The 26,243-nt window shown below is 49.8% G+C and overlaps 4 protein-coding genes and 1 pseudogene across 4 annotated transcripts; 1 reads left to right on the top strand and 4 right to left on the bottom strand.

The window, feature by feature from the left end:
- Nucleotides 1–2,032: 2,032 nt before the first annotated feature.
- LOC101773665 (xyloglucan galactosyltransferase KATAMARI1 homolog) lies at nt 2,033–3,550 on the top strand. The gene has a single exon (XM_004986466.1). It carries the CDS (start codon nt 2,033–2,035, stop codon nt 3,548–3,550), a length of 1,518 nt encoding a protein of 505 aa, XP_004986523.1.
- Nucleotides 3,551–5,254: 1,704 nt separating this feature from the next.
- LOC101773254 (xyloglucan galactosyltransferase KATAMARI1 homolog) lies at nt 5,255–7,164 on the bottom strand. The gene is given in 2 exon segments (XM_004986465.4): nt 5,255–6,823; nt 6,826–7,164. Coding segments are annotated over 2 exon segments (1,452 nt in total). The 5' UTR covers nt 7,049–7,164; the 3' UTR covers nt 5,255–5,594.
- An 8,936-nt stretch (nt 7,165–16,100) lies between these two features.
- LOC101772842 lies at nt 16,101–17,703 on the bottom strand (annotated as a pseudogene).
- A 731-nt stretch (nt 17,704–18,434) lies between these two features.
- On the bottom strand, nt 18,435–20,647 carry LOC101772438 (xyloglucan galactosyltransferase KATAMARI1 homolog). Its single transcript, XM_004986464.2, has one exon. The coding sequence runs from the start codon at nt 20,534–20,536 to the stop codon at nt 18,692–18,694; it is 1,845 nt and encodes a 614-aa protein (XP_004986521.2). The 5' UTR covers nt 20,537–20,647; the 3' UTR covers nt 18,435–18,691.
- A 2,401-nt stretch (nt 20,648–23,048) lies between these two features.
- LOC101772033 (4-hydroxybenzoate polyprenyltransferase, mitochondrial) lies at nt 23,049–25,963 on the bottom strand. Its single transcript, XM_022829696.1, has 8 exons — nt 25,830–25,963; nt 24,809–24,944; nt 24,399–24,520; nt 23,936–24,005; nt 23,678–23,827; nt 23,428–23,563; nt 23,236–23,332; nt 23,049–23,118 (listed from the first exon to the last, which is right to left on the bottom strand). The coding sequence occupies exons 1-8, from the start codon at nt 25,961–25,963 to the stop codon at nt 23,049–23,051; spliced, it is 915 nt and encodes a 304-aa protein (XP_022685431.1).
- Between the last annotated feature and the right edge of the window lie 280 nt (nt 25,964–26,243).

The raw sequence follows: 26,243 nt of genomic DNA, 5'->3' as shown, positions 1-26,243 counted from the left end.
GAGTCTAATTCGCGAGACGAATCTATTAAGACTAATTAGTCCATCATTAGCAAATGGTGCAGTAACCATATTGTCAAATCATGGACTAATTAGGCTTAATAGATTCATCTCGCGAATTAGTATAGGGGTTCTGCAGTTAGTTTTATAATTAGCTCATATTTAGTCCTCCTAATTAGCGTCCGAACATCCGATGTGACCCTCTTTAGGAGCTCGTATCCAAACACCCAAGCTACCCAAACCAGCAACGCAATTCGTTCCCTTCCCTTTTCCACTTTTGTTTCTAAACAAAAAATTTTTAGGAAACTTTTCGAATTTTTTTTAGATTATACGTTTTAATAAAATTAGTTGACGGTTCTAATAGAATACATTTCAAATTACTCTGCCAAAGTCCGAATAACCTTATAAACCATTTTAGTTTAATTTACATCCACAATCACATCAATCGGTCAAATTTGCCCCCCTTGACCATATTTGTAATTTTTGTTTCTCTATGCAAAAGTGAAGTTTTATGTTTAAACTGTGTAGGATGATAGTGAACGTCTGTTAAATATATGGATTTTCCATCATTAATTTTTGTACAATTATATATCCTAATGATTAACTTGTTATTATATGGTCCAGCCTTCAAAATAATTATAAGATTCATAATGTATTTTTAACTTATATTATAAATGTTTGCTATCACCCTAAAAAGTTTAGCTTAATTTTCCACTTGTGTGTGGAGAGAAAAAAAAACAAACCTGACTAACAGGTAAATTGGACAATTGATATAGTTGTGGGAGTAAATTGAACCCAAAAAATAATTTAGAGGTTATACAGACTTTGTATACTTGAGTCCAAATTACTCCACTCGAAAACTTATTTTTGAACAAGTTCTATCAGAGAAGTTGATTAGCAAAAAAAAACTTATGTGCATTGGCTGGCTATAAAAGTTTACAAACATAGAAAGTTCCCCCTAAGAAGTTATCCTCAAGGCAAAGTTGTGCTGAGAAATTATTAGAAAATCAAAGCATAAAAGTTGCGTAAAAAGCTCTCCTGACACCATTTTTGAAGTTTTGCTAAAAGGTTATTGTCGATAAGCAGCCCTACGAACTTGTGTGGAGAAGATGCATGCCTGGGTCGGGCTAGGGAGGTGCACCACCGTGACCAGCCCGATACAAGAATACAAGATGGGAGGGAGCAGGATATGGTTTGGATCTTTGGGATAGAAGAGCCACGAGAGGTTGGAGTTGTATATTAGGGTGGTATTTTTTCTATGTGTTTAACCAGGGGCGGAGCTAGAGGAAAGTGAGGGGATGTGGCACCTTCATAGGATAGGTAGATAGTTAAGTAAACATGGTGAAATTTTAGGTTTTATAGGAGATAGGTAAATTTTTTCTGGGTGCGGCTACACCCAGAACTTACAACGTAGCTCTGCTCCTGGAAATTTTAGATTTGATAGGAGGCAGATGAAATTTTTCTGAGTGCGGTCGCACTAGAACTTACAACGTAGCTCCGCCCCCGATGACAACGAAGATTGTGTATTTCCGTTTGTGTTTTGAAAATTCATTTCTCTCCAAGCCTTTTTTTTTTGTGCACCCACAGGTTACCCTGAGTCCCTGACCATAAAAAAATTCCACACTGCACTCATAGGAATATTTCTGTTTCCGTTAGTATTAACTTTCTTGATGCTTGTTTGCACCGATAATTAGTTTAGGAGAAACTGGGCAATCTGCAAATTCTTGTCAATGTGTTACTATTTTCAGACCTGCAAATGCTAGGACGGATTAGGGTCATACAATTCGTTGGCTCGTTGCCGACTTTGTTGTTAAAGAACGAAGAGCGCGCGATCCAGTGAAGTCAATGCCGTAACATTCACAACTTGTATACTTCACTGACGTGTTATAGTGTTGATGCAGATCGACACTTCCTGCATATCTAAATCTAGTAGTAGCATGGGGAAGACGTTCAGAGTGTGCGTAACCTGAAACCAAACAACACATGCAAACCAATGAATCCCACCCCCGTCGCTGAAAACTTCCAGAACAAAGCCATGGACGCCGTCGACAAGCCCGATGCCGGCAGCGGCGCCGTGATCCGGTCACCCCGGATGTGCCACCTCGTCATTCTATCCACCGCATTCTGGGCCCTGGTGTTGTACTCCTGCATGCAAGGCAGCGACGGCGGCGTCGCGTCCGTGCTGTTCAAGCCAGCTGCGTTCTCCCTGCCGAAGCTGTCCAGCGTCGTCCCTGTCGACCGGCGCCCTCCATCCGAGCAGCCACCGGCGTCGGTCGCGCCGGCGGTGAACCGGAGCGTCACGGCGCCGGCCGACGACCGTTGCGCGGGACGGTACATCTACATGTACGACCTGCCACCGCGCTTCAACGCCGATCTCGTCCGCGGCTGCCGGAACCTCTCGCCGTGGATGGACATGTGCCCGTACCTGGCCAATTGCGGCATGGGCCCGGCGCTGGGCGACGAGGGCGGCGTCTTCCAGGCCCGCGGCTGGTACGCCACCGACCAGTTCACGCTCGAGATCATCTCCCACTGCCGGATGAAGCGCTACGGGTGCCTCACCGGCGACCCCTCCCTCGCCTCCGCGGTTTACGTGCCGTTCTACGCCGCCATGGACGCCGGGAGGTACTTCTTCAACGCCACCTCGACGCGGGACGCGCTCGCCCTCGACCTCGCCGAGTGGCTGGTGCGGCGCCCGGAGTGGTGCGCCATGGGCGGCCGTGATCACTTCATGGTGGCGGGGCGGACCTCGTGGGAGCTGGAGCGGAAGGCCGACGTGGACGAGGAGTGGGGCACCAAGCTGCTCACCCTCCCGGCCATCCGGAACATGACGGCGCTCATCCTGGAGACCAGCCCGTGGGACCGGGACAATTTCGGAACAAGCGAGGCTCGGACCTGGAGCAGCCTCGCGATACCTTACCCGACGTACTTCCACCCGGAGGCGGCCGCCGACGTCGCCGCCTGGCAGGAGAAGGTGCGGAGGGCGGAGCGCCCGTGGCACTTCTCGTTCGCCGGCGCGCCGCGGCCCGGGAGCAAGAAAACGATCCGCGCGGAGATCATCCGGCAGTGCGGCGCGTCGAGCCGCTGCAACCTGTTCGACTGCGGCAGCGGCGCCAGCTGCTACTGGCCGGGCGGCGCCACGCGCGTGTTCGAGAGCTCAGAGTTCTGCCTGCAGCCGCGCGGGGACACCCTGACGCGGCGGTCCACGTTCGACGCCATCCTGGCCGGCTGCATCCCGGTGTTCTTCCACCCGGGTTCGGCGTACACGCAGTACAAGCTGCACTTCCCGAGCGACCCCAACAGCTGGTCGGTGCTCATCATGCACACCGACGTGACCGGCCGGAACGTCAGCATCGAGGAGACGCTGAGCAGGATCTCGCCGGAGGCGGTGAGGGCGATGCGGGAGGAGGTGATCAGGCTCATCCCGAGGGTGGTGTACGCGGACCCGAGGTCGACGCGCCTGGATTTCAAGGACGCGTTCGATATAGCCTTGGATGCGGTCATTGATCGGGTGGCTAAGCGGCGCCGGGGCGCGGTCGTTGGCCGGGTGTCCTGAGGGACGCGCCGGTGGCGTCAGGGCCGGAACGCTGATGCACCGGTGGCTTTGGGACGCACTCGTATGGAGCTGCCTTCTTGTCATGGCATTCCGGAGCATTTGCATGGGGATCTTCGGCTTGTCCCTAGACCTTATGACCGTAGGAGTCAGGAGCACGGGAGCCTCGAGAAGTCTTCTTTTTCTCTCTTGTACTTTAGGCTTTGGTTCAGATATTAAAGGTCGCCAAAATTCGAATGTGTGCACAAAACTATGCGATTTTAAATCCTCAATGCACGATTTTGTTCATTTGCTTGAATTTGTTGGCACCTGGAACGCAGCGACCGAACTTCAACAACGAACCTCTATGGTGCACGTGACACATCTTGCCTCTAATCAAACGCGTGGCATCATCAGTGTACGTTCGATCGTGCTGTGTTACGATCGTTCAACACCGTCGTTGGTGATGTGTCAACTCGATCAACCGGTCGGGCGCTAGGCCGAGCACGCGATCCAAAGCTTGAAGATCTACCGTGCCCTATATAGCAAAATTTTTTAGTACAAGCTATACCTCTACGCACGATGCTTGAGTAAATTTTTTAATATAATACTCCATCCATTTCAAATTGTAGGTCGTTTTGACTTTTCTAGATTGATAGATATTATTATGCATCTAGACATACAGTGTATTTAAATATTATGCATTTAGATATACAGTACATTTAGATACATAATAATATATATGCACCTAGAAAAACTAAAACGACCTACAATTTGTAACGGAGGGAGTAGCTCTTTGTCACTTCTTCATTGCTCAATAACGTACACGTTGATTTCTATGGCTTCACAAGTGTTAACAATGCAAACCTGGGAATGGATAAATTTGCGGTACAAACAAAGAACAAACCTTTGCATTTGGACCGGCCGAGCAATTTCTTGCTATTTCTGACCAAAACTTCTGTGGGAGTCCTACCGAAGACTTAATATTGTGTCATTCTGACTTTAGTACCAATTTATATCGTATCTTATTAAAACATACTATATTTTGTGCTAAACTAGTTGTGTAAAAATCTCGAATTTTTTGTGACGGTTAGAACTCACATAGAGGTAAGTCAAAACTCTCTCCTCTCACATCAAAAAATCATATAGTAATTTAAATTTGTGCATTAATTTAGAAAATGTGCATGATTGATCTTATCCTTCATTTATTTTTGGCATGAGTGAAGTATGCAATTCAATTTAATCAAATTCAAACTTAATGTATAATTATTTATAAAATCTATTATAAGCCAAACTCTCTCTCTCCCTACATGCCGGGTCGCTCGAGCATGAAAAATGAGAGGTTGGTTTTACAAACTCAGGCTGGCTAGAATATGATCGTGGTTGGGCCATTCGGCGTGCCTAGCGACGGTACAAGCTTAGGCTAGGCTAAATTTGTCGGCTATTGTGCCAGCTTGATTCGTGCAACCGATCTGACCATTTATATAGTCAGGGCTTATTTAGCAGGATTTATAGTGACTTTAGCTTCACATGTTGTGTGATGTAACTGTTTCGTAAAGCAAAGTAAAAATAAACTAGAAGCTGAATGAAGTTAGTACTTTAGCTTCATCAATTTTGGGTGAAGCCTCCCATACAGCCCGTAGTGTAAACCAACTCAAGCCGCTTGTTTGTGCCAGTAGTTAGCAATTCTGTTAGGCACTACTCCGCAGAAAAAACAACCATGGGAAAACAAAAATCTTCTTTAGAGCTAGTTTGCATAAGGTCATTCCTTCACAATGACAATATACGCATCAATTGGATTGCAAAAAAAGGACAAAAATATCATGTTTTTCTAAAAGAAGGCCTTAAAGAGAAAACCAAACCAAGTTTTAAAAACGAATGCCCAGGGCTGCTCCGCAGAGCGCGCCACTCCGCCGGTAGCCATGCCGCATGGCAGGAAGACACGCGTCGAAGTGCCATCCGTATGCTCCTAGATGCGTGCGCGCACGTCGCCATCGATGAGGGGATTCCACGTGACGGTGGCAGAGTCGAGACAGCTGATGAGATCCCCTCGCCAGCCACCGGTCCATCAGCGTCCCTCGCCGTCGACGACATCGCCCTGACGCCGCTTGGCCACTCGATCGAGGACTGCCTCCACCGCGATGTCGAACGCGTCCTTGAAGTCGACGCGCGTCGACCTCGGGTCCGCGTACACCAACCTCGGGATGAGCCGGATGACCTCCTCGCGCATCCCCTTCACCGCCGCCGGCGGGATCTTGCTCAGCGTCTCCTCGATGCTCACGTTCCGGCCCGTCACGTCGGTGTGCATGATGAGCACCGACCAGCTCTCGGGATCCGGCGGGAGGTGCGCCGTGTACTGCGTGTACGCCGAGTCCGGGTGGAAGAAGACCGGGATGCACCCGGCCAGGACGGCGTCGAACGTGGACCGCCGCGTCGGCGTGTCCCCGCGCGGCTGGAGGCAGAAGCTGGAGCTCCCGAACAGGCGCATCACGGCGCCCGGCGCCGCCGGCGACTCGCAGTCGGACGCGTTCGTGCACCGGAACATCCCGCAGCGGCTCGACGCGCCGCACTGCTGGAAGATCTCGGCGCGGACGGTCTTCTTGCTCCCGGGCCGCGCCGCGCCGGCGAACGAAAAGAGCCACCTGCGCTCCGCCGCGCGCGCCTTCTCCTGCCAGGCGCACACGTCGGCGGCCGTCGCCGGGTGGAAGTAGGTCGGGTAAGGCACCGCGAGGGTGGTCGACTGGTTCCACGGGTCGATCTCGAGGACGAGCGCCGTCATGTTCCGGACGGCCGGGAGGCGGAGCAGCTTGGTGCCCCAGTCGCCGCCGTCGTCGGTCTTCCGCAGGAAGTCCCACGCGGTCCGGCCGGCCGCCAGGAAGTGGTCGCGGCCGCCCATGGCGCGCCACTCGGGGCGCCGCGACAGCCACGCGACGAGGTCCAGCGCGAGCGCGTCCCGCGTCGCGGTGCCGTTCCAGAGGTACCGGCCGCCGTCGAGGCTGGTGTAGGCCGGCACGAACACGGCCGCGGCGCGGGCGGGGTCGCGGGTGAGGCACTCGTAGCGCCGCATCCGGCAGCGGACGATGACGTCGAGCATGAACTGGTCGGTGGCGTACCAACCGGGGCCCGGGAAGGCGCCTCCCTCGGCGCCCAGCGGCCGGCCCATGCCGCAGTTGGGCATGTACGGGCACATGTCCATCCACGGCCGGAGCGCGCGGCAGCCGCGGACGATGTCGTCGTTGAAGCGCGGTGGCAAGTCGTACACGTAGATGTACCGCCCCGCGCAGCGGTCGGCCGTCACGGCTCGATTTGACTTCGGGGACGGCGCCTGCATAGCTTGCCCGGCGAGCACCGGCGGCGGCGGCGGCTCGCGTGGAGGGTGCTGGGTGACGGTGACGCTGGGCAGCAGGGGGAGGGAGAACGGCGTCGGCGGGAACAAAATGGATGCCACGGCCCAGAGAGTGGTGGCGAGAGCGACGAGGTAGCATACCCGGGACGGCCAGAGCACGCCACCGGCGGTGGCATCAGGCTTGTCGGCGGCGGGGTTCTGGAAGGTTGGGCCGAGGGTGGTGGGCTTCATCGGTTTGCCGTCGCAGGTGGAGTGGAGCTAGTACAGTAGCCGTTGTCTTGCTTGCAGTCGATCTGCGGCGGAGCCCAGCTCTCAAGAATCTGCAGTACTAAGAGCGTAATTATTACGGAATCTCTCGTACCGGACTGCGCGCTCTAGTACCGGGTTGAGCGTAATTAAACGAGGAAGCATCAACGGCACTGATCATTGTAGTTCTAGTAGCAAGTCAAATCTCTAGATTTGTCAGTTTCCCCGTTTCCTTGCCAAGAAATTAGGATCTTGTTTAGTTGCCAAAGTTTGAAGATGCCAAATTACTTGTACATCACTGTAGCACACTGTAGCGTTTCGTTTGTATTTGTGAATTATTATCTAAATATTGACTAATTAGGCTCAAAAGATTCGTCTCGCAAAGTACAACAAAACTGTACAATTATTTTTTAATTTCGTCTACATTTAGTACTCCATGCATATACCGCAAGTTTGATGTGATGGAGAATCTTCTTTTTGCATAGTGCCAAAGTTGGAAGTTGGGAGTGAAGTAAACAAGGTCTAGGTTCCGTTTGGTTCTTCGGAGCTCGTAAAATTCCTATCACATCAAATATTTAGATATTAATTAGAAGTATTAAACATAAATTAATTATAAAATCAATCGCACAGACTACGAGACAAATCAAATTAAGTCTAATTAATCCATGATTTGATAATGTGATGCTACAGTAAATATGTACTAATGATGGATTAATTAGACTTAATAGATTCGTCTCGACAATTAGCTTCCGTCTTTGTAATTAGTTTTATAATTAATTTATATTTAATTATCCTCATTAGCTTCTAAATATTTGATGTGACATCGAGGAAATCCTGAAAAGAAAATTAGAAAAGGGAGGTCAAAGTCCTCATTGGACGTCCAGCAAAGCAGTACTGACTGTGACTACTGAGGGCGCGCATCGCTTTCAAGGACTGCTTCTCTGCTTGTGCTGGTCCTCAAAAAGAGGAGCTGATCCAGCTAACCGGGACCAGTGCTCACGGGTCACTGCAGCAGTCGGTGTGACCGACTGGCCGTGGGGAAGGCGGCCGCTCGCATAAAAGCCGGCAGGAGATTGGCACCTGCGCGCCAGCGTGTGCGTGCCTCACTGCACGTTTTGCGGTGACCATTCTGGAGTCTGAACTGGACGGCAGGCGCGGACGCCGGACGGTACCGCGGCACCCGCGCGGCAAAATACACGAGAAGACGGAAAAAAGAATTCCGTGGGGACGGTCCTGTGCGGACCCATTCCGATTGCTGCCGCGTGTCCACCTAAGCCCTTGTTTACTTGGGAAGTTGGAAGGTGCCAAATTAGCATTTTGCCATAAATGCGACACTGTAGCGTTTCGTTTGTATTTGTGAATTATTGTCCAAATATTGACTAATTAGGCTCAAAAGATTCGTCTCGCAAAGTACAACAAAACTGTCCAATTAGTTTTTGATTTCGTCTACATTTAGTACTCCATGCATGTACCGCAAGTTTGATGTGATGGGGAATCTTCTTTTTGCATAGTGTCAAAGTTGGAAGTTTTGTGGGAAGTAAACAAGGGCTAAGAAATCCAATGAAAAGACTCTCAGCTTTGCATCAACACGTTTGACTTGGACGGTCAGCTCCCAGCGGACAGCTTAGCTCTTTTTCCTTGACAAGAGCCGCTCTCATCTCACGCGGGGTCCATCTACTTGTGGTCAAGTCCGCCGGCCGCCACCGCCATCCTCCGTAGTCCAGCTACTCTCATCTCACGCGGGGTCCACCTACTTGTGGTCGAGCCCGCCGCCCGCCACCGCCATCCTCCGTAGTCCGCCGCCGCCATCCTCATCCGCGAGGGGCCACCACTCGTCCTCCGTCGTCCGGTCGCCGTCCTCCGTCATTCGGCGCCGTCTCCCTTGTCCGCGAGAGGCCACCACTCGTGCTCGTCGTCAACCGCCGCCGTCGTCCGCCACCGTATCCCTCATCCGTGAGGGGCCACCACTCGTGCACATTCCCTCTCCATCCGTCCCTCTCGCTTCTCGTGTTGATTGGCAGTCCGAAGCGAGAAGTGCCCTGCCTTAACTCTTCAGATACTTGGTGCTGAAAAGACACTTTTCAGGTACTTCAGGAGTTGTTTGTGTATTTTTTAGCCTCTTATTGATTTCAAGATACTTGGATGCTGACCATAGATTATTGTTGCAAATATTCAAACTTTTCCCTTTATGCCTCTGAACTCATTTAGTTTGCTATTCTCTATTCAGTTGCAAAGCTCTGAAAACTCATGGAAATATACCAAAGTATGGCCTTATATTCCACTCATCATTCATTGGTCGTGCATCAGCTAGGAACAAGGGCCGAATGGCTCGATACCTAGCCAACAAGTGCTCCATTGCTTCACGTATTGATTGTTATTCAGGTTAGTTGCAAAATTTGTTTGCACACTTTACATATGTTGACATCCTGTTCTGAGACTCATGACTGTTATTTTGCTTTGGATTCCATAGTTGAATACATCCATTTTCCGAAAGAAATTGTGTGAACAAGTTGAGGGGAGACTAGACTTTTATGATAAGGGTGTTGCACCTCGTAAGAATCTTGGTGTGATGAAAGCTGCCATCGAGGGTATAAACAGGAGGAAAGTTGCCATCGAGTTCCTCGACGAGATCGAGCTCACCACCTAGTTGGAAGTCATGTTCTTGGAGCAGTCCGGAGTGTAAATGTTTGATGTTGTAGTTTGTACTTTTTGGTAATCACTATTAGGAAGTATATGTGTATATTATGATGTATTTATCCTTTCCTTGTACACTTGATGTATTTCTTATACTCCAAGCCATATTGGACATATATATAGAGGTCACCCCCTGATTAGGATGTGTGGTTCCATCTATTTCTCTACATGGTATCATGAGATTAGGTCATGGGCCTCCTCTCCTCTCCTTAGCGCACGTAACCCTAGGGTGGCGCCCCTCCTGCTACGTCGCCACCACACCCTCCATTGCACCTCCTGTCGCGTGCGCTCCCTCCCTGCCGTACACCATGGCCACCCTCTCCTCTTCCGACTCTTCCGTATCTGGCGATGCCACCGCCCTTGCTGATGGCTCTGTGCTGCCAGTTGGCGCCGATGGTGGCGCCCTTGTGCCGCCGCCTCCTGGTCCGTCTCCTCCTGCGCTGGCAGTGGTGCCCCTGTGCCACCCCCCGGTCCCCCTCCTGGCGCCGGCGGTGGCGCTCCCCCTGGTGGCGGTTTGCATCTTATTCATGCTCCGCCACCCGTCATCCACCCCTACGCCATCATCTCTGTCAAGTCTCACATTCCCATGATGTTGACGATGAAGTCCTCCGCCTACACTAAGTAGGCGTCTTTCTTCAAGTCCATGTGTGGCAAGTTTGGCCGCAAGTCGCACATCGACAGTACGGTAGCGCCCCATCCCTAGGATCCCGACCGGGATCAAGCGGATTGCTGCATCCGCTCCTGGTTCTTCGGCTCCGTTGACGACTCCGTGCTCGACCTTGCCATGACCGCCAACGATCAGACCACCCGGGATCTTTGGCTCACCATCGAGGGCCTCTTTCATGCCAACAAGCAGTCCCGGGCGATCTTCCTCAGCCACGACTTCCACTCCATGACACAGGGCGACTCCTTCATCGCCGAGTACTACAGCCGCATGAAGACCCTCGCCGACGCCCTCCGCGACGTTGGCCATCCCATTCAGGACTCCTAGCTTGTCCTGAACCTCCTCCACGGCCTCAACCCATGCTTCTCCAACACCGCCGACAACATCACCAACTCCACCGCCAACTTTCCATCCTTCGCCTAGGCGCGGGACATGCTCGCCCTGAAGGAACTTCGCCTTGCCAACGAGGAGAAGATCTCCAACTCCACCGCCTTCCTCGCTGGGAACTCTTCGTCGTCATCATCCTCCGGCTGTACGGGGTGGGTGTCGCCTGTCGTCTGGTTTTGTCCAGATTGGCGACGGCGGCGGCAAAAATAAGTGGCAACATAAGAAGGGCGGCAGCGGGCCCCCACGGCCCACTAGCCCGTGGTTCTGCTTCAGTCCGGGGCCTGCCTCCTATGGTGCCCCGGGTTTCCAGCAGGTCGGCGGTCAGGACGGTGGGGGCTGGCACGCCGGCGCCCCTAGCCTCCTCAGCCCTCCTCCGCAGGCCCACACCGCCTACGTCCCCATTCAGGCATCCCCTCAGGTGCCAACTTGGGACCAAGCGGGCTTGGTTGCCATCTTGAACCAGATGGTGCTGCAGAACGGCGGCTAGGTCATTGACTCGGGTGCATCCGGTCACATGTCGTCTTTGGATGGTATTATTGTTTCCCCTCTTCCTCCCTCTCACTCCTTTATTACTATCGGTAACGGTCACACCCTTCCCGCCACGTGCCATGGCAACTCCACCCTAACCACCCCCACCTCCCACTTTCGCCTTAACAATGTCCTTGTTGTCCCTTCTTTAATTCGTAATCTGCTTTCTGTTCGTCAGTTTACAAAGGACAATAACTGCACCATAGAGTTTGATGCCTTTGGTTTTTCTGTCAAGGATTTTCCAACTAGACGCGTGATTCTTTGCTGCAATAGCGTCGACGATCTTTACACCATATCTTCAGCATCCAGCTTTGCAGCGCCCCACGCTGGCCTCGCCATCTCCTCCAGTTTGTGGCATCTCCATCTTAGTCACTCTGGTCCTATCACCATCGCTACACTTAGACAGACTTCATTTATTGCCTGTATTAAAGACAGTCACACTTTATGTCATTCATGTCAATTAGGGAAACATGTGCGGTTACCTTTCTCACATTCTAGCTCTCGCAGCTCTGCTCCTTTTGAGTTAGTTCACTGTGATGTTTGGATTTCTCCCGTTGCTAGCGTCTCTAGTTATCGCTACTACCTAGTCATTTTGGACGACTTCTCGCATTTTTGCTGGATGTTTCCTCTAGTTCACAAGTCTGAAGTTGTCTCACACATCACTGACTAGCCGAGGACAAGGAAACTACTCTTCCTAGTTGGAATAGAATTCTCTGGTTGAATCTAACTAGTACTCTTGTAAGACAACCGACCTGTAACCCTGCTCCACCGGCATATAAGGGCGAGTAGGGACCCCCTCAAAATAATTTCGATCCAATACGAGCAAGCTATACACAGGATGTAGGGTATTACGCGATCTAGCTGCCCGAACCTTTCTAAATCGCGTGCCTACGTACACCATCGAGTTGCTGATTTTGGCAACACCGACCAACCAAAACTCTATCTCAGGTACTCCCTTGGTAGGTTGCCGGGTTTAAACACCGACAGTAGGCACACCACCAGCCTACGACTGCTTGGTCCTTCAGTAGCTTCACCATCATCAGGGCCTGGATCTCCTCCTTCTTCAAGGTGGACCTCTTCCAAGCCAAGGCTTGATTTGGCGGCACGGTCTGGTTCATTTTCCCGTACTTGGGCGGAGGCAACCGTGGCTCCTTCCCCCTTTTGGATCCCTTCTTGGAACCTTCAGCACCTTTGACACTAGCAGCTTTCCTCCTCATCCTGATTGTTGCAAGCCTCTTCATGCGTATATACTTGGGGGCTCGAAAGGGGGGAGACGGCGTTGGCGATCTAAGATTGGACTACGGTGGCGCTCGGGGCTAGGGTTTTCAGCAAAGGCAAATAGCATATGCAAATGGCAAAGTAAATGGGAGGAGTAACTTCTCCCATCTATTTATAATAGAGGCGGAGTAAATGGAGGTAATGGCCCGATGTTTTCACCCCCAGCTGCAAAATTCGCATATGACCGTCAGTTACCGAAATTTTCACAAGTGATAATGTTACTATTGGCAAACGGTCATGATGACTATTGGTTGACCCTTATACCTCCTGAAACTAGTCGGGTAACGGCTCGGGGGCTGTGTGCCACATGCCCGTTAGTAGGAAAGTTTTTTCTTTTGAAGTTCAAGGCAAAGACAATGAAGTTGCAGATTGACCCTCAGCCTGATTCTTCGATTCAACCTAAGGCTCGAGGGCTACTCTATATGGAGTACGATTTTCATCACACCTCCATATATGAATTCAAGGATAGACATTCAAGACAACATCAAATGAGACTCGAGTACATTCTAGCCGCATGGTAGTACTCGAGTCACTTAAAGACTCAACCTTGACAGATTACTCAGGAGAGCACTAAAAACCAGTCGGATGAAGCCTGTGAAGGTACTCAAAACTGCTGCATTTGACTAAAACATACTCGGTGGCTTGTCGTACATACATCTATGGGCCCACTAGAGGGTTTGGACAGATCCGTATACAAGGCTGCACACCAAGACGTGTAAGATATGGAGACTACAGTGCAGGGCAGCGTAGTCTATGTGGAGGACAGGAACTACTCGAGGACTCGAAAAAATACTCGTAACAATTAGAGTAGGACTCTCTAGTCGAATCCGACTAGTATTCCTGTAAGATAACCGACTTGTAACCCTGCTCCCTCGATATATAAGGGCGGGCAGGGACCCCCTCAAAACAAGTTCAATCCAATACAAGAAAATGACACACAGGACGTAGGGTATTACGCGATCTAGCAGCCCGAACCTGTCTAAATCACGTGCCTACGTACACCATCGAGTTCCTGATTTCGGTAACACCCACCAACCAAAACTCTATCCTGGGTACTGCCCTGGGTAGGTTGCCGGGTTTAAACGCCGACATGCATCACATTCCAAAATTTGAAACATCCATATATATTTCATATCAAAAGAAAAGGTGATACATTGGTCATGTCAAGCCATCTACATATCATTGCACAGATCCTACATGGACAATTGATCTTGTCAACAAAAAATCTCTGTACATCTGTGATTACTACAAAGTACAAACTACAACATCAAACATTTACACTCCGAACTACTCCAAGAACATGACTTCCAACTAGGTGGTGAGCTCGATCTCGTCGAGGAACTTGATGGCAACTTTCCTCCTATTTATACCCTCGATGGCAGCTTTCATCACATCAATGTTCTTATGAGGTGCAACACCCTTGTCATAGAAGTCTAGTCTCTCCTCAACTTGTTTTGTTCAAAAATGGATGTATTCAACTCTGGAATCCAAAGAAAAATAACAGTTAGGAGTCTCAGAGTAGGGTGTCAACATATGTAAAGTGTGCAAACAAATTCTGTAGCTGACCTGAATAACAATCAATACGTGAAGCAATGGAACACTTGTTGGCCAGGTATCGAGCCATTCAGCCCTTGTTCCTAGCTTATGCACGGCCAATGAATGATGAGTGGAATATAAGGCCATACTTTGGTGTATTTCCACGAGTTTTCAGAGCTCTGCAATTGAAAAGAGAATAGCAAACTAAATGAGTTCAAAGGCATAAAGGGAAAAGTTTGAATATTTGCAACAATAATCAATTGTCTGGATCCAAGTATCTTGAAATCAATAAGAGGCTAAAAAATACACAAACAACTCCTGAAGTACCTGAAAGTGCCTTTTCAGCACCAAGTATCTAAAGAGTTGAAGCAGGGCACTTTTTCACTCCGGACTGCCAATCAACAGGAGAAGCAAGAGAGACGGATGGAGAGGGAATGGGCACAAGTGGTGGCCCCTCACAGATGAGGGAGACGGCGGATGATGGAGGATGGCAGCAGCGGATGACAGAGGACGGCGGTGGCTGACGATGAGCACGAGTGGTGGCGTCTCACGGACGAGGAAGACGGCAGCGGACGGAGCCGGACGACGGAGGACTGCAGCGGAAGACGACGAGCACGAGTGGTGGCCCCTCGCGGATGAGGACGACGGCGGCGGATGACGGAGGGCGGCGGTGGCGGTCGGCGGGCTCGACCACAAGTAGGTGGACCACAGATGAGATGCAAGCGGCTCTTGTCGAGGAAAAAGAGCTAAGCCTTCCACCTGGGAGCTAACCGTCCAAGCTGCACGTGTTGATGCAGAGCTGAGAGTCTTTCTGTTGGATTCCTCGAGTGGACACGCGGTAGCAATTGGGGATGGGTCTGCACGGAATTCAAATCTTGGTTAGGGTTTATTATATTTTCTAAAAAGTTACCCAACTATATATGCCATTATAAATTTACCCACATATGCCATTAGAATATTTCATAATAATACCGATGGGTAATATTTTATAAAATATAATAGATCGATGTCTATAATTATTAGAGTCTACACAATTGATGCCTAAATATTTTTTAATTTTGTGAGAATGTTTAGCGCGCTTGTGAAAATTAATGCACAGTCTCCAATTTTTAAAAAGTAAGGGCACATATCTTACTATCAAAATTGTTCTCTTGAACTCTCTCTCATTTGTTAAATATGATAACACAATACTATATAAATATATAATTATTATCTTCAATCGATTGTGATAGACTTTAGTTTTTGATAGACTTTAGTTAGTAAAAACTGCACAACATTTTCTCCACATTCATAATCTTTCCTTTTTTTTCACTTTGCATTGCAGGTATGCACTTGAATTTATTTAATGGACTTTAAATTTGAACTATATTTTAACATGAAAATCTATATTCTTATCGTTTCCTTTATGTATTAATAAATGGCGACACACATCATGTGTATCTACCTTAATTATTATTTTCTATATCAATAGTGTAAGAATAGATAATTTAAAATCATATATTGACATACCTCTGGGTATATTTTTAGTGAATGTGATTTTGATTCAAATTTTCAATAATGGTATATGAGGATGATTTAGATAAAAATATTTTTTATTATGTTAGTGGTAAGCAATTTAGATGGAAATTTAAGGGGTTATTTTAAATTATTTTTTATAATGGGATAGGTGGGTAATTTAGATGAAGATTAGGGGGTTCCTTTAGTTTATTTTATATAGTGGCAGATGTGGGTAATTTAGATATAGATTTAGTGGTTACTCTAAACTACTTTCATAATAGTAAAGGTGGGTAATTTTTTAGAAAATATAATAGATCCGATGATTGAGTCTAGCGAATTGGTGGTTAGATGTTTTATTTTTTTAAGAAAATTTCTAGAATTTCTCTTTTTTCCTAGGATTAATCTCCAATTAATAATAGTAAGATAGGAGAACAAATGGTACACATGAATGTTAGTATGTTTTTGTTTCTGTACGTTACAGGTTACTCCATCTGTACATTCTGTGTACCCATCCATCTGTACATTCTGTGTACCCATTTCTACCATCCCAGACGCCACAGACGCCGCCGCCTCGCACCTAGCTCCTCGTCTCGTCTCCTCTGCCACCTTCGCCACGACACCTTCCAAGGCGACGTCGAACGCGTCCCTCACCGTGCCCAGCCTACCCCTCGGGTCGGGTAAACCAGCCTCGGCACGAGCCTGACCACCTCCTCCCGCATCCTCTCGACCTCTCCACCTCCGCGCGCGGTATCCTCCTCAGCGCCGCCTCCACGCTCGCGTTCCCACCGCCGGCCCGCACGTCGTCCTCCGGTACGAGCACCGAGTACGCGGCGACGTCGCCGGGAGGTGCCACCGGTACTGCAGGCGCGCCGACGCGCCGTGGAAGAACACGGGGATGCACCCGGCGACCATCGCGTCGAACGCCGACCGCCGCGTGTACGAGTCCCCCGGCGGCTGGAGGCAGAAGGTGGACCTCCGGAACAGCGCCGTGATGTTGCGAGGGTGTCAGCACTGCGACTGGCTGCTCCCGGCGGCGAACCGCAGCTGCCGGCACGCGGGTGACGCGGCGCACTGGACGATGACCTGCGACCGGACGGACAGCTGGTCGTCCGCCCGCGGAGAGCCGGCGAAGGACATGAGCCACCGGCGGCGGGAGCGGCGGATCCTGCGCTGCCAGCGCAGGACCTCGGCGTCCGTGCGCGGGTGGAAGGAGGTCGGGTACGGCACGGCCACGTCGTTGCCGGCGGCGCCGCCGGGGTTGGACGACTCCACGACGAGGACGGTCATGTTCCTGATCGCCGGGAGGAGGAGGAGGTTGGTGCCCCTGCGTCGGAAGTCCCACGTCGTCCGCCCCGCCACGAGGAAATGGTCGCGGCCGCCCGACCTGCGCCACTCCGGCCGGCGCACGAGCCACCGCGCCAGGTCCAGCGAGGCGGCGTCCCGCGCCGCGTTGTCATCGTCTCCATCTCCGCCCCCGCAGTGCAGGGCGTAGTCGAAGCCGGCGTAGAACGGGACGAACACCGCGGCCGCCGCGGATGAGTCGTTGGTGAGGCACTCGTACCGGCGCATGCGGGCGTGGAAGATGGCGTCCAGCGCGAACTGGTGCGTGGCGTACCAGCCGTTGGCGCCCGTGAGCGCAGCGCCGTCTCCGGCGACGCCGTCGAGCGGCCTGCCGAGGCCGCCGTTGCTCACGTCGTTGCACATGTCGGGCCACCGGCGGCCGGCCGCGCCGCAGCCGCGGAGGATGTCCTCGTTGAATCGCGATGGCAGGTCGTGGATGTACACGTACCTGCCTCGGCACGGATCATCCCCACCGCTAGCAGTCTCGTGGTCCAAACCCGGCGCCGACGATGCGCACGCTTGTGAGGACGGTGAGGCGTAAGCAGAGTTCGAGGACCCAGAAAACGGCGGAAACGACCATGAGGAAGCGGAGGCGGGGAGTGACGGTGGAGCTGGACTTGTCCATAGCCTTCGTTGCTGGCCGGCGTTGGAGTGGCTCATCCGCTTAGGAATTTTTCATGACATCCAAAACACAATCATGGAGCTTTGTCGACCTTAATATCAGTTGGCAAACCTTGGTTTCTCCAGGTCAACTGGCTGGCAGCCAGTTCCTGTAACAGTTCATCGCAATCGAATCGAAATGCTGGTGCATCTTATCATTGATAGTTAGGAAAGAGTCGAGTAAGAAATTAAATAAATGAACAGCTTTTATCGAGCAACTCGTGCTGCTTGTTGATACACGAGTGATTTTTAGTCACATTTTTAAGGCGATTTTTGGTCTGACATGACACTAGCTGGAGGCTGGAGCACCACGGTGCGCGGCACGTCGTCCAGATTGATCTGGTTGTCCACAGGAGGATTCAGAGCATCCTTGTCGTAAAACGATTGGTGTGTCAACTACAGTAGTAGCTTGGTGCTTGATGGCTTGCTACGCATTTCGGCTCTGAATCATTTTGCTATTTCAGTTCAGGATCTGTTACACGCATGGTGATTCTTAATCCTGATTCATGAGTGGAAAGACGAGCAATAGTAGCTTCATAGGTGCATAGTTGCTGTTGGTGCATGGCCAAACTAGAAGAAATATATGTTAGCATTGTTTTCATGTAGCATCCTTATCCCTGGGCTGCGTGCTTGCATTGTGCAGAGATGGGAGACAATTTCCTTCATATTGTTTAGCCCAAGATCACAATAGTAGCCCAATTACAATAGGCCCAACATCACTCTTGGCCCAATCTTGGTATGCCCACAAGGCTACAAACCATCTGCTTGTAATAACACAAACTTTTTCTCCTCACTAATACTACAAATGATCACAACTCTCTTCGACGTTCGAGAAAAAAACAATAAGAGCATGCTTGGAATGCAGGAATTTACATGAAGAAATAGCTCAATTCCACTAGAAACCAGGAGGGAAAAAATTCTCAGCGTTCCAAACGACCCTAAATTCTTCACCAAACAATGTCACGCAAAATGGTGCAATGATGACGAACTAATTGAATAGGGGATCCCATTCGTGAGGGTCCTCAGCCTTCTGCCCTTCTCCCAACAACGGGTACTTCCAACTGTACCTCTCTATCTTCTCCTCCTCCGGTCGACCGTCCACGATGCCTCTCCTGAGCTTCGTCACCTTGCTGATCACGGCCGCCACGGCGATGTCGAACGCGTCCTTCACAGTCGTCTCGAGCCGCGACGTCGCGTCGCTGTAGGTCACCGACGGGATCAGGCCGACGACGGCGTCTCTCATCTTCCCGACCACTTCCGGCGGAATTTTCCGGAGCCTCTCCTCCACGCTCGCGTTCTTGCTGCGCACGTCCTCCTCGGGGATGTACACCGAGTAGTCGGTATGGCTCTTGGGCAGGTGCCAGCTGTACTGCACGTACGCCGAGGCGGGGTGGAAGAACACCGGGATGCAGCCGGCGAGCACGGCGTCGAAGGCGGGGCGGCTGGTGTCGGTGCCGGCCCGCGGCAGGAGGCAGAACGTCGAGCTCTGGAACAGCCTCATGACGCTCGCCGGCGACTCGCACTTGTTGTCCGGGCCCGTGGTGCTGCACTCCATGAGCGCGCAGGCCGGCGACTCCTTGCACTGGTCGACGAGGCGGCCCTCGATAGACTTGGCGTCGCCGGGCCGCGCCACGCCGGCGAAGGAGAAGAGGTGGGTGCGGTTGAGCGCGCGCACCCGGTCCTGCCAGAAGAAGAGGTCCTCGTCGCTCGCCGGGTGGAACGCCGTCGGGTAGGGGATGGCGACGTCGTTGAGGTGCCACGGGCTGGCCTCCACGACTAGCGCCGTCATGTTTTGTGCGGCGGGGAGGTTGAGGAGCTTGCTCCCCCACTCGGCCTGGCCGTCGGCCTTCCGCCGGAAGTCCCATGTGGTGCGGCCGGCGACGAAGAAGTGGTCGCGGCCGCCCATGGCGCGCCACTCGGGGCGCCCGGCGATGTGGTGCGCCAGGTCCAGCGCCAGCTCGTCCCGCGCGGAGACGTTGTTTCCCCAGAGGTGCCGCGCGACGTCGAGGCCGGCGTAGAACGGCACGAAGACGGCGGCGGCGAGGGAAGGGTCGTCGGTGAGGCACTCGTACCGCTTGATCCGCTCGTGGAAGATGATGTCCAGCGCGTGCTCGTCGGTGTCGTACCAGCCGGCGCCTGTGCCCTGGAACGCGCCCTTGCCGCCGCGGAGCAGCGGGCCGAAGCCGCCGTTGGTCGTGTACCTGCACATGTCCGTCCACGGCGAGAGCTTGTCGCAGTGCTGGACCATGTCCTTGTTAAAGCGGGCCGGCAGCTCCTGCACGTAGATGTACTGCCCGCCGCACAGGTCGTTCTTGTTGTCCGCCGACGCCAGGGCGCGGGCGAAGGGGCGGCCGCCGTACTTGCTGCCGCGAGGCGGCGAGGGCGAGTGCTTCTCCTTCGACGACGTCGTCTTGCCTCCATTGTCAGACGCAGCCGGTTCCGACGCCGAAGGCTTCCACGACGCATCATCGCCGGCGTCCACAGGAGCCGATGGGGAGTGATCGGAGACCGACGGCTCGCGCCGAGCGATCGGAACTATCTTCCGATCTTGACGCACCGACGGCGGCGGTGGCGAAGCGTGCACGGCCTCAATGCGCACCACGCCGGCGTTGCCGCCACGGCCAAGGCCGGCGGCGTAGCAGTGGCGCGCGAGGATGGAGACGGTGGCGGCGAGCGCGAAGAGGAAGCAGAGCCGGGAGCAGCGGATCCGGCCCTTGTCGTACTTGTCCATCTTGTCCTCCGCCTCCTCCTCCTTCTCCACCGCCCGCTTGCCGCCGCTGCCGTCGCCCGCCGGCGCCGACAGCGGCAGGTCGCCCGCGTTGTGCCGCTTCATGCCGCCTCACCCTGACAGCAGACCTGTAGGTGGCGCGACGTCGAGCCGGGGCACTGGCACTGGCAGGTCAGTGGAGCGACCCGCGGGAGCTGGCTGAGGCTCGCGAGGGATCCGAGGTGGCGGTGTTTGAAGCGCGCGCAGGGGGAGAGGGCGGGCGTGAAAAGCCGAGCGCGCCCGCGTCGGGCGAATCAAATCGCTGCTAGTGGCAGCGATCAGCTCGCAGCTGGTCACTGCCACTGACACGGAAACTGCGGGGATCTCAAAAGTGAATCAGCTTCACAGTAATCTCCGAGCGTGACAAAGCGTGGCTGGCTTGCCTGGGGATGGATGCCGGAGTGCTAAAGGCAAGGTGCCCGTTCACGTGCGAGCGAGAGCAGAGTAATCGAAAGTCAGCTCGTCAGCCATGTCAACGGGATGCGTCCGGGCAGTATGTGGAGACAGGGAGTTAATGGCCGGCGTGGTTACTGTTGACCAGGCTCGATTAAGGTCACATGAACTCTGGCTCATTCATTGGCATTGGCATTGGCTTATCCGTGTTTCTTTGTCTTCGGCCGGCAGTACTGTTTCTACCAGTTTCTTTGCTTCGAGGGCAATGGGTGGACTGTTTGTTTGTTTCACCCTCTAATCGTGGAGCCTGACTCACGCGCGATAGATGTCTGAGCCATCTGACACGATGTCACGATGGGTAGACCATGATTAAACCGATGATCAGGCCAGTTACGTACTCATGAACGGGGTTGACTGAAATCTGCACCTTCAAATTTGCTTGAATATAACAATGCTTCGAAAGGCGCGTGATAGGTGATATCGTAGATGGTTAACATGGTTTTATGTAAACTCGGTCAAATTAAACATTTGACTTAGGGCCCCTCTGGAGGAAAAGTAGAGGAATTATAAAGGATTCAATTCCTATAGGATTTTTCCGTATGAGAGCTTTTGGAACAAAGGCCAATTCCTTTGAAATTCTTATGGAATAGGCTCTTCCATGGGGATTTTGAAGGAAAATAAGCATGAGGTCCAACCTCATATTTTCTTTCTTTTGTGTCTTAGGATTCCTCAGTTTTTCCCTTGCCTCATCTAGGTAGAGCTCTGTCAAATAGTTTTTCAGGAAAAAGTGATTCTGTGTTGATTTAGTGAAGTGATTTTTCTGAAATGAACCGGAAGTTGAAAAAACTAACTTCTCCTGATTTATTTCTTGCATGGAAAACCTTTATCCATAAAGTTTATAGAGAATCACAAAGAATCGCTTCAGTCATAGAATCACTTCTTTCAGAGAATTAGCTTCCATAAAGAATCATAATCAGATGGATCCCTACCAAACAGGCCCTAAGTTGGCATCAACAGCTGATTCATCCGGAGCTACCCACCTGTGCAACGCTGGATCAGGTAGTGTTACGTAGATTTGTAGCTCGAAGTTGCAATGACTAGTTTTTTTGGTTGGAGCTATAAATATACTAATTGCCTAGCTATTTGAAGAGTGTTAGAGCTTGAAGAAGCTATAGACTTGGTTTTCATATACACGCAATTGCTTTATCTCCACCAAAGTGATCAAGGCAATTAGCAACAAGGATTTGGATTTGATTAGTGCTAGTTTAGGTCTATTAGCGTGTTGCTTTAGGGATTAGCCTAGAGTTAAGGTGAGATTGGCACACCTCTTTGCAATCAATGGTTGTGCGCACTAAGCATTGTAAATCCAAGACTTGCAAGTCTTGCAAGATTCTCCAACCATGTTTGTGGAGTGGCTTCTGGTAGTTGTGAAAAGGAGAGGCACTTGATAATTTACTAAAGCTCTACCTAGTGAAGATGGCGGGGAGCATCTAGGAGAGGCAAGGCAAAGATCCACTTGCACATGGAAAAGGTAGCTCAGCTATGCACGGAGTTACTCGACCAGCAGCTTGGCCTGGGGTCCGCCCCAAGCGACAAAAGTGAGTGGCGGCCCACAGCGCTGCTACAGTGAACAGAACAGTAGAATAGTGCTAAGTTACGCTGCATGCTGAGATGTTGAGCGGCGGCCTATGCTGTCCCTCCCTGTACGCTGGGTTTGCCCCCGGCCTCCAACGAGAATCATGGAAAAATTCTCTAGTATATCGATAAAAAGTTGTGTGCGGAGTTTGTATTCTCTACCTCAATTATCTTCCACATTTCTTATTGCAATTTACGTTCCACATTTACTTGTTATTAGTGGTGGATGACGCTAAAGGTGTTTGATGCAACCAATTAAACGGGAGACCAATATACTGGAATGATCAGGCCTTAAGCTGGAGTTATGTTCTTTGTCGGGTAAAGCATGTTTGATCTAGATGTTCCTATCTCATAAGTAAGAAGCTCCAAGTTCGACCAGGTTTGGTTGTCAAGAGGATGCTTATAAATGTACGACAATCCATGTATGAGTTTACATATCCTTGCCACCAACGCGTAACTATTATATTGTTTTTTATTCCAAACAAAGCTCAAACAAAGTCCATCATGCAGTAGGGAAGAATAATGTGGTAGAACATGCTTTATTTATCCATCATGGTAGAACTACTCCGGATAGAATTCCACCAAATATCAAAGCTCCAAACCATTTATTGGACACAAACCTGCAAGGCATGAACACACAAAGTTTTAGCACTAGTATGATAACAATCATAAAAAATACCAATGTTCTAAATGTCCTCAAACAACGTAATTAATCTTCAATGCAGGAGAGCACATACATCTTGTTGCAATCTGAGCGGCTTGATAAGTTGACAGCCGTAATCTGCCATGCTAACTGTGCAGCTGAAGCTATCAGGAAAGGATAGTAGGACCATGCTGTCCAACAAGATCGAGGTATGCGGTCAATATAATGTAAAAACAAGTATTGTTATGTACTGGAGAAAAATATCAATGTGATGCTGAGCACGAACCAAGGTAAGCATTGTAGCCACTGAGTGCTAAGCTGCCAATGCATGCAACACCAAATGCACTAATACAGTACTTTGTCATATCTCCAAACAATAAGGCTGTGGACTTAACTCCTACTTTGATGTCATCTTCTTTGTCCTGAAATGTATTTGTGTATAGGAAATACAATCACAATAATGCTGCCAAAATTTGATTTTAGTATGGACAACTTACACATACGAGCACCACCACCAACATATTACATGTACATACCTGATGAGCGTATATTGTATCATATACCAGTGTCCAACATATTGCAGCAGTATACAGTGGAAGAATGATTGCAGAGTCTAAGTCTTCTTTAATAGCTGACCATCCCAATGCAACTCCACAGTTTATGGCCAAGCCAAGATAGGCTTGAGGCTGTCATATATATGTGGATCATTAAAAGCATGTGTTACTCCATGTAAACTGGAAAAATATATGTAGGTATTTCAAACCTTTTAGTTTAATTTGATTTAATATACGTACCCAATATGTGACCCTCTTCATCAATGGGTAGGTGAAGACAGGAACAAGGAAAGATGCCCCTAGAATAATGCTACAAGAAAATGACAAAAATATAACATGTGAATATTATTGTAATCTATGCACCAAAAATATGCACACACATAATGCATGAAAATTGCTCTGGATTAATTTTTCAAACTGTGACATTTAGAAAGGACTTAGATAAACATAAATATTAGAAAATGTTTATTATTTTTTTTCAATTGTAACTGCAAAGAAGTTTCCTTATGTTACTGAAGGAAATATATATCCATCAGACAGCGTCTCGGGCCGATTTTCATGCATTATGTAGGAAATGTCTTTTTTTTTTCCGATGGCACTAAAGGGATCAGTATAATTTTTTTTATAGCGTACAAGAGATTATTTCTTCTTTAAGACCCTCCACACAAGCAATATGAAGCAAAGGAGATTAGATCTAAAGTACCTGTAGTTATTCAGTTGGAGAAGAAAGCCAAACCATAGTAGGACCTGGAATACAAGGAAGTACAATCCTTGCAAAGGGGTTAGAGCACCTGATGCCAAAGGCCTCTTTTTTGTCCGCTCAACCTATAAGAAGAACATGAACGTGAGGTTCATAAAACCACCATATTCGTTAATTAATTAGTTCATGCAAGTAAGATGCAACCAGCCAACCGCCATGTAACTGTACTGAGAGATGGAGCATATTGCACATTTGCACATCTCAAAATTGTACCAATCTTTTTTTACTCTTATAAAATGACTGTAATGCATATACACCAATTTGATAGGCACTTTTAACAAAAACAAATAGTACAAAAATTTACTTTTACTAAATGGTTCAATTGTTAAGCATATCACTGAAATGTAAAGCACCTTCTTATCAATGTCTCGATCAAAAAGATCATTCACTGTGCAGCCAAGACCCCTTAAAATGACTGATCCGCATCCAAAGAGTGCCAGCATTTTCAAGTCTGGGATCTCCCCTTTTCGCGTTGCTATTGTGATTGACCTGTGAAGCAAAGACATCCACTTCTCAATGAAAAGGCAAAATGTGACATAGATTATACACTCAACACTAAAATATATCTAGGAATATTTAATTTGACATCCACTTTTCGTACAATTTTGTATATCTAAGATCAATTTCGTATTAAATATTTCTAACCTATGAAAATAACCATGAAAAATTCTTAGTATAATTTTCTAACATAAGCCATCATGTTTTGTATATGCTCATAAAATTTGAACCCAAAATTCAACTCATACATGATGAAACAAAAAAGAGAAATCTAATTAGAGGGTAGATTGGACTAAATGAAATAGTTCAGGGAAGTAAAATGAGCCAAAACTTTATCCAGAGGTACGGTTAAGCGGACAAAGTGGATAGGTGAGGGGAGTAAAATGGACCTTTTCCTATCTATCCATAGCATAACCAATATGATAATAGTATGATACTCTCAGGAAATGAAGGTCTAAGCATCTAATAACACACCTTCAGGAAGAAAGGCTGAGATGTTACAATAATCATCCTTACTACGTACCCATTTAATTTTATGACCATTTGCAAAGAGGACTGCAGTGCATATTGACTGGTTCGATCAGTGAATAAAATCATTCCAACAGTGAATGTTTGCTTTTATTGGATATGATTGTAGTGTATCAAAATCATTTTGCAGAGACTATACTTTGAGCTCTGCAGTCTGCAGTGCTGGCTTCCTATAGAGTCCGGAGTAGAGCTACTTGGAGCTGCCCAAAGCACCGCACGGCACAATATATTTTGGACCGTGCCAGCACGGCACGAATACTTGGGTCGTGCTTATACAGTAGGAACTGATGATCCAGAGTACTCTAGAGTGCAGGCAGGAATGGATGGCGGTGCTGCTAATTAACATACCAAAAACATGGCCACACGATGAGCCAGGTACCGATGGGCTTGTCAAGACGGGCGAGCTTCGCGTACGGCATAGCCGCCTCAGGGAGCCAGTGCTCCAGCCACGACGACGACGATAGACCCTTACGAGCCACCATTTCCAAAGAGTCGATTGATCTGCTGGCCTGCACACAGGAGGAAGAAGACATGGATCATCAGTCGGAGGAGAGACAAAACGCAGTGGCTGCTACCTCGACAGCCTTTCATTCAGCACACTGCGCCATGCATGCATTACGTACCACCCTCAGCTTGGAGCTAGTAGGCCTCGACAACTTTAAGGCTTCGTTCGAGGCATGAAGGAACAATCCCGCCTTTTTCAGCTATATATAGGCTGGGGAGCGCGCCGGACGCACGTCATGGTCTACGGAGACGTGGCTC

This window comes from Setaria italica, chromosome IX (assembly GCF_000263155.2).
Source record: "Setaria italica strain Yugu1 chromosome IX, Setaria_italica_v2.0, whole genome shotgun sequence".
NCBI lineage: Eukaryota > Viridiplantae > Streptophyta > Magnoliopsida > Poales > Poaceae > Setaria > Setaria italica.
The sequence above is the reverse complement of the archived record's forward strand: the minus strand, read 5'-3'. Positions and strand labels throughout refer to the sequence as shown.

Coding starts and splice junctions, on each gene's coding strand:
- LOC101772033 (XM_022829696.1), bottom strand. CDS start 25,963: ATGGTGGCTCGTAAGGGTCTATCGTCGTCGTCGTGGCTGGAGCACTGG. Junction 23,333..23,427: donor TGGCTACAATGCTTACCTTG/GTTCGTGCTCAG, acceptor CTTGTTGGACAG/CATGGTCCTACTATCCTTTC. Junction 23,119..23,235: donor CGCTCAGATTGCAACAAGAT/GTATGTGCTCTC, acceptor CATGCCTTGCAG/GTTTGTGTCCAATAAATGGT.
- LOC101773665 (XM_004986466.1), top strand. CDS start 2,033: ATGGACGCCGTCGACAAGCCCGATGCCGGCAGCGGCGCCGTGATCCGG.
- LOC101772438 (XM_004986464.2), bottom strand. CDS start 20,536: ATGAAGCGGCACAACGCGGGCGACCTGCCGCTGTCGGCGCCGGCGGGC.